Source organism: Denticeps clupeoides, chromosome 10 (assembly GCF_900700375.1).
Source record: "Denticeps clupeoides chromosome 10, fDenClu1.1, whole genome shotgun sequence".
In the NCBI taxonomy this organism is placed as follows: Eukaryota; Metazoa; Chordata; class Actinopteri; order Clupeiformes; family Denticipitidae; genus Denticeps; species Denticeps clupeoides.
Genome location: NC_041716.1, coordinates 1,680,602 through 1,698,717, shown reverse-complemented (window position 1 = coordinate 1,698,717; position 18,116 = coordinate 1,680,602). Strand labels below are relative to the sequence as shown.

General features: G+C 47.0%; 1 protein-coding gene across 7 annotated transcripts in view; it reads left to right on the top strand.

The window, feature by feature from the left end:
- Positions 1-12,801, top strand: part of scn8aa (sodium channel, voltage gated, type VIII, alpha subunit a) — a 41,890-nt gene extending 29,089 nt beyond the window's left edge. For all 7 annotated transcript variants that reach the window (XM_028993065.1, XM_028993062.1, XM_028993060.1 and 4 more), the window contains 7 exons: positions 2,965-3,087; positions 6,740-7,024; positions 7,109-7,162; positions 7,259-7,396; positions 7,524-7,628; positions 7,722-7,992; positions 8,255-12,801. In XM_028993065.1, the coding sequence (XP_028848898.1) occupies positions 2,965-3,087; positions 6,740-7,024; positions 7,109-7,162; positions 7,259-7,396; positions 7,524-7,628; positions 7,722-7,992; positions 8,255-9,408 (2,130 nt within the window). In that variant the 3' untranslated portion in view covers positions 9,409-12,801. The remainder of the gene's footprint in view (positions 1-2,964; positions 3,088-6,739; positions 7,025-7,108; positions 7,163-7,258; positions 7,397-7,523; positions 7,629-7,721; positions 7,993-8,254) is intronic.
- The last annotated feature ends 5,315 nt before the right edge of the window (positions 12,802-18,116 follow it).

Sequence of the window (18,116 nt, the reverse complement as noted above, 5' to 3'; positions counted from 1 at the left end):
TCCTTGCCAGATGAGCTATCAAATCAATACATCTTTTCCCATGTAGGGCTACTGTTTATCCACTCATAAAATAGAGTTTCTTCAATGGATTATAGTCAATATACATTGGGATCAATGCCTTTTTGTCATTTTATTATCAGAAAATTTTGTTTTTTTTTGTGTAATGCTTATTAAAGGTTCCGTAAGGAATTACCAGTAGATGGCGTTGTTTTAGCGTTTATTTCAAGTGCTATTGGTCCACAGAAGTTGTTTTTAAAAGCATCAGGAGCAAATTAATAAAATTCTTTACTTTAATGCACCAATTAATAATCATTATTGTGGTATTACATTAATTAAGCTACATGCTTGTTACCATGATGACAGATTTACGAAATTTTAATTGTAATAATAATGAACATGGATATGACTGCAAGAGAAATAGAAATTAAAATATTATTAGGTGCATTAATATCGTATGTAGTTACTGATAAAACCAGTTATGCAGATGATGACCTTAAAGATAAATGTTCATAGCTCACTAGGTGTTGAGACAGAACGTTGGTATGATACACATATTCAGTTCAAAAGCCCCTCCCACAATCTCCATGTCCCCTTCAGTATTCCGACTGCAGTAGTACCCTGTCCTCCCTTCAGGGCCTGATGGGAACTGCAGTCCTCTGGTGAAGGACTAACATGGCTGTAGTCGATAAGCAGAACTACATTTCCCAAGATGCCAGTCCGTTGTGTTTTTTTATTGTGAAAAATTGTGAACGCCCTCCCACCCTCCTTCCCCAACCCCGCGCCCCCTCCTCCTCATCCTTTAAAAGTGTGAACCCTGCTCTTGCCTCAGGAATGTGTGAGATAATGCTGAGGTGTTGTGATGTTGAAGGACATGGCGGCGGACGGTGAGTGTGGTCCTGACGTCGCCTCCTTCCTTCCTTCCTCCAGTCTGTCTCTGTGGCCTTGTTGCTTCTGCTGTCCCGTGCTGTCGTGCCTCTGACAGTGTCTGGTCGGGAGGGTTGTAGGGTCATCACTCATGAGCATGCCACACAGATGTCTCACGTGCCTCATGTCCAGTTCCAGTGTGCTGTCGGTATCTTTCTGTGTGTCGGTGTGTCACTCCATCACACGGTTTATTACCTTCCTGCTTCTGTCATCGCCATTGTTTTTTGCTCTTTCGTTGCTTTGGGGTTGCTTTGTTGTGAGAGTGATGCGAGGAAACGAAGACTCAAACTACTTCCATTTATCTTAACCACTGTATCCGAGGAAAAAAAGATGGGTTGACCACCATTTGGAATAAAAAGATTCCTCAATAATGAAACAGAATTGATATTACGGCTAGAAAATGTGGATGTGTGTGGATGTGTGAGATTGTTTCTGTTCATTTTTTACCTTGGTTGATTTTGTTGAAGGGTGTGTGGGATTTCTGTTGGCTTCTGTTTTTAATGTCCTCATTCAGATCATCGCCACACATTGTCATTGACCTTGCCTTTCAGAGCTCTGAGACAGAGAGGGAGGGGCCACGCTGATGCGTCCAACACTTCTGGCTCTGATTGGGCCGGGCCCTCTAAAGAGGGGCGCTCCCGAGGGGTCACACTCAGGCTAAAGGTGACAATATCCCCAAAGACCATCACCATAGAGCAAGGCGAAAGCTTTATTCGGACCCTTCCTTCCAGAGAGGAATCCGGTGCCGGCCCACTTTTATAGCTCCACCTTCCATGCAATCCCTTATTCCCCAATTGATTTCGTTTCAAATGTTCAACCACCACCACGTGCATCCCTGTATTCGTTTTTCGGAGCCAATATTCGAAACGTGTGGCGGTCCTTGGACAATAAAACTTTCGCCTTCTTTAGACTCCCCCTCTGTGAGTTGGTCAGCTTTGGGTGTCGTGTCCTCTCTTGCGGTGTACATACCAAGTCTGTCGGTGGCTGGTGGAAAGTGTGCCCGGGTCTGTTTTCGATATATCCCTGTGCACGACCGACGAGGAGCTAAAGCCCTGCCTCCCAGTCCCTGCGGCCGCCCCGTCCCAATTTCCCCGCAGAGTACTCGCCGCCGGGGGCGCAGGCCCGTGCGGAAATCTCCTAATCCCTCTCGGCTTTGGGACTGAACAGGGCTCCAGTTCCTCCGGTGTGACCGATTCTCTGTCCTTCCAGTGCCGTCCAGTACAAATGACTAGCCGACCCCCTCCCCAGAGCGTATACCCCACTGTTACCGTGTAATTGTGCCGTTCCTTACTGGTTGTAAATGTTTTTTTTTTTAAAAAAAAGGATGTGTAGTTGGAGACATGTTCATGTTGACCTGTATTCTTTCTCACAGGTCCCATTAGTTTGTCTGTCTAAAAATTAAATGGGATTTTATGCTTCAGCCGAGAGCGACACGGAGAGGCAATGTTAGAAGGGCCAGGGTAAGGTTCTTGTAGTCTGTTGGGCTTTTAATGAACTTCTGCTGGGGAAACCCTAGTGTTCCCCGTAGCCCCCCCTCCCTCCAAGCTTCCCTTGCTCTGTTTTCTTTTTTTTGGGGGGGGGGGTTTCCCTCTAAATCTGCCTATGTGGTGCACTTTGTCTGCCTAACTTCTCCCCTTGTATTTGTGTCTTATGCTCTCTCTCTCTCTCTCTCTCTCTCTCTCTCTTTCTCTCTCTCTGTCTCAACCGCAAGTTTCTTCACAGGCACTGAGACGAGCCGCCAAGCTGTTGCCTCCTTTTCAGTAACACGAAACAATAAAATTGCTTGAGGGGGGGCGTGGCTTCTCTGCTGTGTTCCTATAACCCATACTAAACATGCCTCTCTCTCTCTTGGGATGCTGCTATATACATATATAAATGCGGTCTTATATATGTATATACACAGAAAAGAATGTGTATGTGTGTATGTGTGTATGTAACCCAGAAGTTGCGCCGGTTCTAGGGCCCTCTCTTGCCCTAGAGAGTGTCCTCAGCCCGTCTAACAGTGTGGAACCTCTTTTGCTTCTCTGTTTTTTTGTGTAGGTGTCTATAGTCAGCCTTATAGCTAATGCCCTGGGGTACTCCGAGCTAGGGCCCATTAAATCACTCAGGACACTGAGGGCCCTCAGGCCCCTCAGAGCCTTGTCACGTTTTGAAGGGATGAGGGTAAGATCCAAAGCTAAAGCAGCTGGTCCTTCTGCATGCCCATTCAGCAGTTTAAGCATGCTAGAACTGATCAAGACAAGAGCAAAAGAAAGCAACCAAAAACAAATATAGAAGTATTTCTATATATTTCATCCTGTTGGATTTTTTTTTTTTCAAGGAACAAAATAATTTAAAACATTAGCTAAGAACGATGGCATGTGTAGTTAAAAAGTCAAATGAAGTCATGATGCAGCTGTGAACTGGGTACTGATATTGATGTGCCCATAGTGACAAATATTTCCCTGATTTTGGTGCAATTGTCATTTGTTGGATGCAAAATTAATTTGCCAAAAAAAGGGTAGACGTACGAATTACAAAGCTGCCTCATCACAAAAGTAGAAAGAAAAAAAAAAAGAGTTCAAATTGGATCCAGATGTTTGCTCAAAAATCCCACTCAGCACCATTCGAATCCCTTTTCATTTCCATAGACTTCACATGACATGCAATTGGCTGCTCATTTGGCCTGATTCTCAACCTCTGCTTTTATTTCAAGAGCCCCTTCCCTCCATCCGACCCCTGCCCCTGTCCCATGATGCACCCCCCACCGCCACCGAGAACAACCAGCAGCAAAGATAGACAATCACACGTTGGCTCGTTTAACGTCTGCCTACGATTGTCCATGGTTTCCATTCCGTATACGTTGTGAGGGCGTCCTGCGGGGCCAAGTTCTGAACGTCCCCCTCGAAGATTAACACTCTGCCCTTCCAGATTCCCGTTAGGTCCCCAGCAGAAGGTGTAAATAAGTGCTGGTCAGTGTAATTGGAACAGCCGCCAAGAGGACGTGAGGGACGCTGCCGATTATGGTGTCCGTTATTGGGATTAGGAGACGCAGTTCGGCTAAAAACTCGATTACTCAGGAACACTCGATCTTCTGAAAACATACGTCTATACTAGAACCGCAGGAACGGAGACTGTACTCTGCACAGTCTCGACCCGGCAGGACGTGAGTTCCAGATCCCGGGATTCAGGAGATGTCCGCGAATGGATCCAAATGGCGTCATAAATCGGCGTTTTTTTTTTTTATATTTATATGTTGTTTTTGGTCCGTCTTGTTAGTTAGCCGCCCCTCCTCACATCTACTCCGATCCGCCCGTCCCCCTGGTCACTGTGAGCAGTTAACTGCGCCTGGTTGTTGTCACATCTTCTCTCTTCTTTTTCTCCTGGACTGGTTGCTTGTTCTCTAGCTTCTCCCCACCCACCTCCGCCAATCAGACCCCTCCCGACCTCCGCATCCCCCGTCCCGACCCCACGTCCCCAACACGTGTGCGGCACCCCTCCCTCCCTCCTCTCCCTCCATCTCAGCCCAACCCGCTGCACTTCTCTCTTGCTTGTCCAGGATCTGCGCACGGAAACTCGCTTAAAAAAAAAAAAAAAAACGAAAGGAATAATTTCGCCAGGGAGACAACCCCCCCCGGACACATCAGTGTTGATGTGGACGTGTAGAATTTGCTAAGCTTCTGCCGTTTCTCGGTCGCCCTGTCCTGCTGACCTGTAAAAAAAAAGTAAACTAATTCAATAAAAATAACGGCGCACCCGAGGCTATGCCCTCACGGTGCCGCGTCCGCCCAGTTTCCGATCACCGATTGGCCAGCGTTCCCGATTGTCCGGCGACGGGCCGAAGGCAGAAGCTTAGGAAATGTGCAAGTTTTGCCTGCTCACCCGAGGCGTCCTTGTGTTCATGTCACGGCACGACATCTGACCCGGGGTGAACCTCTGGGGTGCCCTCCGCCCCCCGAGGATGCGAGGCTGGGAGGCAATGTTGTGCATTACCGAGCAAAGAGACTGGTCAGTGCCTTGGAGGCATGGGGTAGCTGTTTTGCTCTGAGCCCAGCCGGGTCACTAGGGGGGGAAAAAGACTTTTTGTCCTCTTCAGCGTTGCTGAAAAACGACAGAATCGATGTACTCAGCAGCGTCAGGCAATTCTATGGTGACCTGCCAGAAAGTGTTCTGGGCAGATGAACCCTGCCCAGAATCCCTCTTACTTTAAGATAAATAGCATCTACTAAGCTGATTGAAGGTTTCATTTGTGGGATTAGTTTCGTCAGAATATTTATTCTTATTGTCATTTTTGTGGTGTTATGTGAATAGACTTGACCTCAGTGGGCGTGACCTGTACGCTGGCCAATGCCCAGAATGTAGAAGCAGCACAGAGGATAAAATTCTGACCCTGCCTTACTGATATTAGTCGATGTCTCTGTTCATCTGATTGCCATTCTGTTTGACCTGAAAGAGGAAATGAGTTAAAAATTAATAAACAAATTGATGAGGAGACGCAAAGGCGGGGATGCGTTCGGTTTACATCGGAAGCGAGGCTGACCTTCACCAATGCAGTCCGCTCCTTTGGGATGTAGTATTAAGGCTAATAACACCAACCCCAGGGGCGTTATTTAACACATCCGAAACGTTTGGCTCAATGCATATAGTTGATCTCTCTGTCGGAGCTCCTCCCGATCAATTTGTTTACTTATTTTAACGTTTTTTTGAGATTGCACAACAATGCCATGTAACATGCATGTACTCTTCAATTGCCAATGCACATTATGCACTTTTGAAAAGCCATTTTCCCTCTCTTTCAGTAGACTGTAGTTTTTTGGGGTTTTTTTGCTCAACCAAAAATTGCACTCATAAGAGCAGGCAAGTTCTCTGGGCAAGTGCATATTTAAATATTAGCATGTTCTTTTTTTAATTTTTTTTTACAAATCCTGTGGCTGTAAAAAGCTATTAAGCAATATACAATTATGCACTATTAAGTACAACTGTCCAGTCTTATGCATTATGCAACAATTATGGATAACTTTATCTGGACAAGTAAATAGTCTCATCATTTCACTTTTGAAAACGATTATGATCAAAGTAAAGTGCAAAAATGACTGCATGTAATCTATACAGTCAAGTCAAACTGCTCCAGGCCTGATGCGCATGCCAAGAGAATCTGGAATCTGCGTTTGTCTGTGTCCAGGAGGGAATATGGCTCCACAAACCGAGTCTGTGAAAGACATGCATGCTCAGCTGTGTGCCTGAGAGCTGCTGGTCGGCCTGTCTAACACTGTTAGTGAGCGGTCAACTCTGCGCTGAGCTTGTTGCTAAGCAGTGAAAGATGGGATCTCTACACCAGCGAGGAGGGGGCTGGGCGGGGATAAGGGTGGAAATGCACAGGGAGAAGGGATGGGTTGGGATTGGTTCATGGTCTTCCTACTGCTCAAGCATTTACATTGCAGTGTTGAACAATGTGTTGAGCTAGAAGGGGAGGGGATGAGATAGATGTGGGATGTTTATGGGAAGGGACGTTATTTCATGCTTGAGATGTGTGTGATTGCTTCGAGTCTGGTCTGTATACCTGTATACTAGGAAGGACGCCGTTAGCGTTAGCAGATAAGCGTTAGTGCATCACCTTTTGCAGATACCTGCTACTTGCCTGGAATATTTAGTCTATTAAATAACATGGCATTAATTAATCATTGATCAATTACATTCAGTTTTGGTCTAACCATAGAGGAGACCTCATGGCCCAGAAATGTACAGGTATACAGACGCCTTGTATGTGAAGATGTGTGTATGCATTACATGGGACACTTCCAGGTTCTCACACCGCTCTTTCCCTCCTGTGGTCTAGGTGGTAGTCAACGCCTTGGTGGGCGCAATCCCTTCCATCATGAATGTGTTGCTGGTTTGCCTCATCTTTTGGCTGATTTTCAGTATCATGGGGGTCAATCTGTTTGCGGGCAAGTACTACTACTGCTACAACGAAACCTCAGAGGAGTACTTTCCACTCGATATCGTCAACAACAAGTCCGAATGCTTTGACCTTATCAATAACAATTTCACGGAGGTCCGCTGGAAGAACGTGAAGATCAACTTTGACAATGTAGGAGCTGGATACCTGGCACTTCTTCAAGTGGTAAGGACCCGAGATCCAGTTTTTTGCCATTTTCCATATGAACACGATGCGTTTTTCATTCAAGTTTTTGTCTGTTGTTCTCAGGCTACATTCAAGGGTTGGATGGACATCATGTATGCAGCAGTAGACTCAAGAAAGGTGAGGTTTAAGTAAGATTAATCCGAAATGCTGCTACTGACTGCCCTCAAAGTACCCCAGTTCACATTTCTATTATTCTCCTGCCACTCTCTCAAGGTGGAGGACCAGCCCTCATATGAAGACAACATCTATATGTACATCTACTTTGTCATCTTCATCATCTTTGGCTCCTTTTTCACCCTCAACCTCTTCATTGGTGTCATCATTGACAACTTCAATCAGCAGAAGAAAAAGATAAGGCCTTTTCTGTCTAGTCAAAGCTTGTTTGATAGCAGAGATATTAGTAAAACCTTGTGATGGTGATCAGGTTATGTGGAATCCTTTTATGAGGTTGTGATTTGGCTTTGGTATCTGTCTATACTTTGGAGGTCAGGACATCTTCATGACAGAAGAACAGAAGAAATATTACAACGCCATGAAAAAACTGGGCTCAAAGAAACCACAGAAGCCCATTCCCAGACCTTCGGTACGGAGACCATTGTGTGTTTTTACAGCCTTCCATGGAATCAAGTGAAGTTCTTTTCTATGAATCAAACACCTATTCCATTTTGTCCCTCAGAACAAGGTCCAGGGCATGGTCTTCGACTTCGTGACACAGCAAGTGTTCGACATCTCCATCATGATTTTGATCTGTCTCAACATGGTCACTATGATGGTGGAGACAGACGACCAATCGCAGGAGACGGAGAACATCCTCTATTGGGTCAACTTCATCTTCATCGTGGTCTTCACATCCGAATTTGTCCTTAAACTCTTTGCCTTGCGCCATTACTACTTTACCAATGGATGGAACATTTTTGACTGCGTTGTGGTCATTCTCTCCATTGTGGGTAAGTGGCATGGCTTGAGAAGACCCTTGCGTTGGGAAGGATGTTACCGGTTAACACGTTTAAGAAGTTAGCTTCATTTGAAAACCAGTTTAGGAGTTTTTAGTCTTTAGGCCTCGAAGAGCACTTCATGACCATCAACATACTTAGCCTTAGATTCGCGTTTTCTCTACGAAATGTCTAGTCAGATTAGACATGTGGGACAAACTGTTCTCTCCAGTGACTGAAATGTTCTTCTTGTTCTCTGCCCCTCTTCATCACGCAGGCATGTTCTTGGCCGACCTTATCGAGAAGTACTTCGTGTCGCCAACGCTGTTCAGGGTAATCCGTCTGGCTCGAATTGGCCGCATCCTGCGTCTGATCAAAGGAGCCAAGGGCATCCGGACTTTGCTCTTTGCCCTGATGATGTCACTGCCGGCCCTGTTCAACATCGGCCTCTTGCTGTTCCTGGTCATGTTCATCTTTTCCATCTTCGGCATGTCCAACTTTGCCTACGTCAAGAGGGAGGTGGGCATTGATGACATGTACAACTTCGAGACCTTTGGGAACTCTATGATCTGCCTGTTTATGATCACCACCTCGGCCGGGTGGGACGGCCTTCTGGCACCAATTCTCAACTACCCACCTGACTGCGACCCGAATAAGGAGAACCCGGGCACGTCGGTGAAGGGAAATTGTGGTAACCCCTCGGTGGGCATCTTCTTCTTTGTGATGTACATCATTGTGTCTTTCCTCATCGTGGTCAACATGTACATTGCCATCATCCTGGAGAACTTCAGCGTGGCCACGGAGGAGAGTGCCGACCCGCTCTGTGAGGACGACTTTGAGTCTTTCTACGAGATTTGGGAGAAGTTTGACCCCACTGCCTCCCAGTTCATCACCTTTGCCAAGCTGGGTGACTTTGCCGACACTCTGGAGCACCCGCTGCGCGTGCCCAAGCCAAACATCATAGAACTGATTGCTATGGACCTGCCAATGGTGAGCGGCGACCGCATTCACTGCCTGGACATCTTGTTCGCCTTCACCAAGCGCGTGCTGGGCGACAGTGGCGACCTGGACATGATGCGGCAGCAGATGGAGGAGCGTTTCATTGCCTCCAACCCCTCCAAGGTGTCCTTTGAGCCCATCACCACCACGCTGCGCCGCAAGCAGGAGACCGTCTCCGCCACCGTCATCCAGCGGGCCTACCGCGCCCACCTCATCCGCCGCGGCTTCATCTGCAAGCGCATCCTGGGGACCAGCAAGCTGGAGAACGGCGGGACCAACCAGGAGAAGAAAGAGGGCACCCCTTCCACGGCCTCCCTGCCCTCGTATGACAGCGTGACCAAACCAGAGAAGGACAAGCTGGACGACAGCGAGAGCAAAGGCAAAAAAGAGAAGGGTAAAAACCAAAAAGACGTCAGGGAATCCAAGTGTTAGGACACCGTCTCCAGAGCTACGACTCGGAGAAATGTACAAACAGCGTCAACAAGGACAACCCTGAACCGAATCTCACTTCCCGAACAAAAAAAAAAGGTTTGTTTACAGACTTGTTGCAGATGTTTCACTCCGAAGACGACCAAACGCGGCGCGCTTTCTGCGTGCCGTCTGCCACCAACGACCAAGATTTTCCAAACTTTTTACTCGGACGCAGCAGACTTTTGACTCTGGATGGTGTGCACGCCTGGGGCAGACACTGAATACTTGCTGGGGACCATCTGCCCCGGGGTTGGAGTTTTGCACAAGGAGGTGACGCCGAAGATGGATTTCTTTTACATCTCCGTGTGGACCGCAGCGTCGCTCGCCGACGGACTCGACAGCAGCGCTGCCATGACAGGAAGCTCCGGTCCAGCGGGGCTCCTGTGACGTGTTGTCTTTTAATTGTAGATGAAAATGAAAAAAAAAAAAAAAAAAAACATCATCAGTGAGGAGACGAGAAAAAAAACTTTCATGGGCTCGGTTTTTAATTTATTATTATTATTTTTTTTTAAGTCTTAATATATTTCGTGCCGAGTAAAATTCTGTTATTACCTGAGCAGCAAAATCGAAACATTGGGCCCATGTCACCAATATTTCCATCCCGTTTGTTATACCTGGGTTTTAAAAGACAAAAAATACAAAAAAAAATCATTTTAAAGACATTTTATACATGGGCTTTCACACTGATAGGGGGATAATACATGTGCTCGTATAAATGCATAGAAATGACTTGCATGATGGCATGTTTTGATCAGGAGTCATGCATGATTTATCATAGTCCACACCACACTTTATTCATTTCGAAGAGATCCACTGGTCCAAATTGACCAGGCGTGGACAGAATCCCAATTCTACACAATACGCCAAGTTGTGTAATTGTACCTGCCCTACACCTTCTCGGTTTTGACTCGTTTCGGGTTTTTTTTTTTCGTTTTTGTTTTTCGACCACGCCTCACACCAACCGGGCCGTGTTCGTTCCATCCGACGCTCCACGCTTGAGGTTTAGTGGAGGATTCTGCTGCTCCGGACGCGCCACGCGGGAGAACAGAGGGAGCGGCGTGCACGTGAGGGGAGACGCGTTTCCACCACGACGATCAGAAACCAAATCCCGAGCGATCGATACCTTTACTTGCCTTTTAGAGTCATTTTTATGTACCGATCTGTGGCATCAGCACTATTTTTACGACAAGTTATACGCATTGTGAACGGGACGGGGGGTGCGTTTTTTTTTCCGGTCGAAGGCAGCTGTGAGGTCCACGCGGGGTATAACTGACTTCAACTGCCAGGATGTGGAACTTCCATCCCTCTTTCCTACGATCTTTTTGATGGTGTTTTTAAATGTTTTCAATTAGACCTTCTTTTTGTTAAAGTTTGTTATACTGGCTGCACTCTGTACTGGTTGCCGGTCACTGGCCCCGGACCCCAGCGAGCCGGCTCTGACGCCAACGAGCAGGTCGCCGGGGGGGACGTGGCCAGCCCTGCTCGGGGTGCAGGGTCACCGGTCAGGTCCAGTTTGACGCCGGTGCAGGTGCGTCGACCTCCTCACAGACTGGACTGGCCAGAGGTCCGTCTGTGTGTGTGTGTGTGTGTGTGTGTGTGTGTGTGTGTGTGTGTGTGTGTGTGCGCGTACTCACATGGGAATCGATGCAAACCCACCCATGGGTCTGTTCTTACTCTCACAAAATGCTAAATTGCGCTTAGACTGCCATCCTCTATCCGGAGGTCTGTGACAAAAAAACAGACACGCCCTGGGATAGGTGACCCCGCCCCCGTCCCACCCTCCTGTTTACACCCCCTCCCCCCTCTCCCTGTGCTCACTGCCTGAGGTCTCCGAATCAGTGCGGGTGCTGCAGACTTCAATCAAAACGACAAAAAAAAAAAAAAAAAAAAGGAGAGAGAGAGAGAACGAGAGAGGAAACCAAATACATTCCCAGCGACCAAGGAAACGCCACAACGCCATGCGGCACCTCCCAGCGCCCACCCTGGATGGCTCCCATGCAACAAGACGAGCTCTGCCACTCTGTGTACAGTACGGGGCTATCATGTACATGGCACAATTGCTGAAACGCGGAGAATGAACTTTTTTTGAGAGAAGCTATAAGTATATTGTAATATACTCCTTTTTTTGGGGGGGGGGTTCTTTTCTTTTGTTCCAATGGCATGCTTTGTTGTGGTTTTTTGTAAATAACAGAAATTAAAAAACAAAAATACTATTAATCTAATAATAAATGATAAAGGAAAAAAACAACTAAACAACAAATGGCTTCCTGCTGATGCCCTTGTCATGTTTGTTACTTTTTTTTTTTTGTGTTTTTTTTTCTCGCTTTTGACACTTTATCACTCTGTCGGGGAGAACTGAATTAAAATACTATCGATGCTATATTATACAAACAGTATATACAAAATATATATAAATATATAAGAGCACTGTCACATTTTGTTTATATGCAACACGTCCAGTGGATGTCGTCGGTTGGTCCCGCGACTCCATGCGACCGGGACCGGCTTATGCACGATTTAATTGGAGCTGCTTGGACTTTAGGCCAAATTATTAAGCGAAACGCTACCAGCACACTTGTGAGCTAACCAGTACGTTTTTTTTTTTTAACGCCCAACGAACAACACACACGTACCCACGCACAAGAACCTCCGAACACCGTGCACACATGCTCTTTTCCTGCCTATGAGAAATATAGCGGGTTTTTTTTTTTATTTATATGGGGGGGGGGGGTTGCAGCCTCTACATTCACGTTTGTGCCATTATTGCATCACATTTTAATTATTTATTTTTTTTGCCAACTGGCTGTGTGGTCTGTGTTCACTCGAGGCGCGTGCCTTCTTCTTCTGCATTCGTCTGTTGATGTAGTCTTTCGAATTGTACTAACCGACCCGGGTGATGTGGTTCACGGAGCACTAATGGGACGCCAGTCATACTGCCAGACAACCACACTGACAACTGGTCCCAGATCAGCCGCTTTCCTTTTGCAATGTTGCCAACGTGCAGAAATTCAGGTGTGATTGTGTGCTGAATTTGTGTTTCATCCACAACAAACTAACAACACGTCGTTTACGCATCTTTTTGCATTTTTTTATATCAGTATTTCGTTCTTGGATTGTTCCATGTGTTCAGCATGATGACGATGCTTATTCCCCCCTCCTCCATCTCTCCGAACAAAAAAAAAAGAAAAAAGTGCTTTTTCAAACTGTTGTTATCGTTTTATGACACTGTTATGTAGGAGGAAATACGATGATGTGTTGCACAACCACTTGGACTCTTAGTAAGACCTTACAAAAAAGATTGTCTTTGTTTGAGCACGAAACCTTTTTATGAACAATAAAGCAGCCTTCCAGTTACGCGCTGTGTTTGGGTTTCTTCAGCAGGACCTTTAACACATTGTGGATTTAGAAGCCAGTCCAGGTGGAAGCGTCATGTGAAAACGAAGCGATTGACGGGCAGCGCAGCACGCGGTGACACGGTGAAACGTGTCCTCCGCATTTAACCATCACCCTCGGCGAGCAGCGGGCGGCCACGACGGACGGTATCTTGCTCGGTGGCACCTTGGTCCGCCTCCTCGAACGCTCGGGTGACGTGGGTCCTCTCCTCGCGCCCCCCCCCCCCCCCCATCTCAGAGCCGTGAAGGTTCTGTCCGTACGCGGCACGAGATGCTCAGCGTGGCTCCTACATGAAAGGCGGGCGCCGCTGCGGGTTGGGATGGGGGATGAGCGAGCGGGGTGGGGGAGGGGCAGGAAGAGGGCGCGGTGGAGCACTGCAGCACGCATACGCGAATGCACCATTGGCGGCTGACTCAGCACCGCCCCCCTCCCAACCTGTGGCGGACGCAGACAGGCACGGATCACTCCGCACGTTTATGTAATCCGGATCTTTCCTTATATCCCGGGGGGGCCAAGACGACGGAATTAGCAGGCCGACCTGATTTACCGACGGCCATTTAGGAGGGATGCGCTTTTCTCACGCCTCTGCTCGCATGTTGCATTAAAACGTTGGCTTCCATTTCAAGCCATGAGCTGCACGGGTGCTGGATACTCGCGGGCCCTGGTGCAGTGGTCCAGTGGTGCAGTGGCCCGTCCCACCAGTGCAGCCACCAGTGCAGCCACCAGTGCAGCGTCAGCTGTGGGACATTGGGGGACATGAATGAACGTCTGCAGCAGCATGCAGTGGCACACACACACACACACACACACACACAGACATGGTTCAGATGTTGATGCACTATTTTGTTGAGATTCGGCACGCTTTTTTTGTAATTATCGATGCCGACCCTCAAGGTCACGGGGTTATGAAATGACAGCGGGGACGAATGACCTTGTCATGCGTGCGAGTCTAAGACGAGGTGTCAAGGTGAGGTCGCCGTGACGTCAGCAGCTCGTCTGATGCCGGCGGCTCGAGTCCAGAGGAGCTGCCGCTTTACTGTGAGCGGGCGTGACGCGACTGGCCCCGGTGACTGATGGCAGGGGGGCGTAGCCGAGCCATAAATTACAGGCCGGGTGTAGATCCATCCCTCTCGCCTGATGCAACAGCAAAATGTTGAAACAATCATTTTATTATCATTCATCACATTCGCAAGGCCCGTTACGCTCCGTAATTACAGACCAGACTTTCCATTAAAGGTACTGTGCAATCACGCATTTCATTGTATTTGATTAAATGTTTAAGCAAATGGACAAAGATAGGCTGCAATCTGAGTTGCAACCAGTGCATTCGTGTTTGTATTTTTGTCTACTTTATAATAGCGCCACCCAGCGGTGACTTGATTTAATGGCAGATTTGTTGACCACATCTTGTTAATTGAATGAAGCACTGCAACACTGACAGTCATCTTAAAGAATCATGAAACGGAAGCAGTTGAAGGATATTCTACTCTTTTTGCTTTTAAAGGATCTTATAACATTTACATTTACAGCATTTACCAGACGCCCTTATCCAGAGCGACTTACAGTCAGTAGTTACAGGGACAGTCCCCCCCTGGAGACACTCAGGGTTAAGTGTCTTGCTCAGGGACACAATGGTAGTAAGTGGGATTTGAACCTGGGTCTTCTGGTTCATAGGCGAACGTGTTACCCACTAGGCTACTAGCACCCTAAAAGGATCTTTCAGTTTCCATACAACATAAAATGTTGTGATACATAAAAAGTCTATCAATTTATATACCTAGAACAGCAGTACCAAATAGGACGATATAATAAACATTTTTCATTTATGATAAACAGTTTCTACATTTTGGTTCATGGACGTCTGAATATTGATTATTAGTACAGATTTATAGGTACATGGACATGCATAAATCAAATATAATCCAATTATCTCCACACCTTGAAAGAGAGTGAAGTGATTGTCATTGTAAAGCACAGCACATGGTGACACAGTGAAATGTGTCCTTTGTATTTAACCATCACCTTTGCTGAGCAGTGAGCACCATGACAGGCGCCCGGGGAGCAGTGTGTGGGGATGGTGCCTTGGTCAGTGGTACCTTGGCGGATCGGGATTCGAACCGGCAACCTTCTGATTACAAGACTGCTTCCTTAAACGCTAGGCCACCACTGCCCCTTAATGGAGGAGCCATATCTCATCTCATAGCAACACTGTCTGTTCAACATACCGTATGCTATTATATTAGCTAATGGAGGTATAATTACTCGAAAATGTTCCACCTTTTATTCAACTAATTGGAGATGATATTCCTTGGACATCTGTCTGTTAGCAATACCCAATTTACGTTTGAATTTGTTCTCTGGATGATTTATCATTGTGAAAAAGCTTAATGAAAGGCCACACTTAATCATTCAATACAAAATGTTGAATCTTTCATGACACCAAAACACTTGAAAATAAGATCCACAGAAATCTAAAGAAGAGATTCGCGACGGAGTTACTTGATGACGTCACCACGCATGTCTCGTGCTCGACGGTTATTAAAACGCTCAAACATGCAAATCTGAGCGGAATCAAATGAAATTTGGCTGGAAATTGCTGCTCAAAGTCTTTCGCCTTCAGCTTGTCCAGGTCGGCTCCCAGGTCGCTGGTGGAGGTGAGTGCCTCTTCTCGGCATTAAAGATATACAGTCCGTCCTCCATCTCCACGGTGTCCCACCTGGACAAGGAGGTCACGGCTCTTGAGTAAAAGTAGTTCCTTTCACCAGAAAGATGAACAGCATCGAAAAGCGTACCTGGACCATGTAGTGTGGTCTTCCAGCAGCATTCATCTTCTCCATGCTCCCTGAACCCGGTAACATGAGGAACATGGCCAGCATCACACAGTATACCCGAGAAGACCCAGGACCCACATCAGATGTAATAGCATATATTATCTATACTTTAAAAACCTGCTAGGCAGAATCCACCACAGTGCTGGACCAGACAACTGCAGGAGAGCGATGGTGAGATCCCTCTGATTGCAAGCCCACCTCCATGGTCACTTGAACTTTTTGGCTTCCCTTCATCACCATATTTTATTCTGTTCAATTTAAACCTGACCCCTCTAGTGGTCGGAGCAGCACTACACACCAAACATGAAGAAAACATGATGGCAGTCATATCAGCAGCAATCGAAAGTGAAGCGAATGTCACTGTGATGCACTTCAGCACAGCCCACACAATGAAACATGTCCTCTGTGGGCAGGCGTCCTGGGTAAGGAATCAGATTTGCGGCAAAACTTTCCCAATATGACGTTGGAACGTAAAACAAGAGGTTGGAATTTGGACAACATGTGTTTTCGCTTACATCTCGCTCTTTTTCACCTCAGTGGCACCTTGGCGGTGTGGGATTTGAACCCACAACCTTCCGATTGTGAGTCTGTTTCCTGACTCTTGTCTGTAGTTTTATAATGTAGTTTTAAAATAATTCAGCCCATTTTAGTAATGTTTAGTCCCAATGTCCTTAGATAGATAGTTCAGGGTGTGTCCCACCTCTGATGAGGTTCTTCAAACAAGTCTTCAAGCAAGGTAGTTGAGCCTTCTTCAGTGTCCTCAGGAAACAGAGCCTCTGAAGGCCCTTCTTGACAACTGTAGCTGAATTGATGGTCTGTGTCAGATCCTGGCTAATGTGGACACCTATGAGATTTTGAAGCTCTAACTCTACCATCCCCCTCTAATTCTGATGGGTCGGTGGCCACCATGACTCTTCCTAAAATCTAGGATTAGTTCCTTAGAGTTCAGGATGAAGTTGTCGTCATGGCTCCAGCACTCCAGGTTCCCCACCTCGCCCCTCTTAGTCGTCTCTTTGTTGTTGGAGAGGAGGCTGATCACAGTTGTATCATCTGCAAACTTAAGAATGATGTTGGAATCATACATGGGTTTGCAGTCATGTGTGAAGAGGGAGTCGAGGAAAGGGCTGAGCACGCATCCCTGCGGCACACCAGAGCTGAGGGTTATGGGTTTAGAGGAGTGGTCACCCATGCACCGTCTGTGGTCTGCTGCTGAGGAAGTCATTTGCATAGGTGAGTGTCCAGTCCCAGGTTGTTCTACAGCCAGTTTGAGTAGGGTGGTGGTGTTAAAGGCGGAACTCTAACCAATGAAGACCGTCCACTCATTGGGGACCGTGACCTGTTCCAGAGAGATGTTAAACAGGCCGGTGAAGACTGCAGTCAGTTTCCCCGTACAGTGGTTCAGAACACGTCCAGGAATACTGTCCGGTCCAGGTGCCTTGTGGGGATTGATGTAGCTGAGAACTTTCCTCACCTCATGTGCACTAAAAACTAGCAGTGTGATCATGATGGAGAGTAGCGTCTGCTAAGCTGGACAGACAGTTGTGGTTGCTTTTTGTAGGCCATGGTTGATTTAAGGCCTTGCCACATGTGTCCAGGGTCAGAGTTATCCAAGTGCACCTCGATCTTTACCTTGTAGGAGCGCCTTGCTTCTCTGATGGCTCTTTTCAGGTTAGCCCTGGCTGTTGTCCACCGAATAGCATAGTCATGCAGGTCTGTCAGATCGTCCTGAGTGGAGTTCCTTTTAACCAGATCCCAGTCTGTGTTCTTAAACCAGTCCTGAAGACCAGACCCACGAACGGGATCCAGTGTGTTATTTCCTCTGGTTGAGAAGCCTTTACACACCTAAGTCCCGATGTCCTTATTAAAGGACATAATTTTTTGAGAATACTACAAATACTTTAATTTTTTGTTTAACTGTTTGGGATTTATGAATCCGAGCCAGCTAAGGGAAATTAAAACTACACTCGGAACGAGAGCTCGGGTCTGCGGAGGTTAACCAGGATCTTGTTTTCTCATTAGGGTCTTCGCGAGCCGGAGCGGAATGCAGACGGAAGCCGTGCGGAGCTGCCGCGGCGGAGCCACTCACCGGCAGGGTTTTAATGCTGGTGCCATCTGTGGGTGACAAAGCAGCTGTCTGTGAGCGAGGGGCCGAACCAACAAACATTTGGCCACTAAAAATGGAATTCCAAGGACCGTTTTAACAGGGTTGCGGCGTTTTAAACTGTGCATATCTGCATTTTCATAAAGTATCTGCATTTCATAAAGACTCAAGCTCTGGCTTTTGGAGTAGATATAAGGAGAATTCCCTGAGATACGCTCTTCCCAGAGTTTTTACTTCCTGACCAGGCATGGCTGTGTTATGCCATGTGATGCAGCCTCAAAAACTGCATGCTAATAATCGACATTTCGCTTGTTCATGTCGCCTCTAGTTGTTAGATTTGCTGT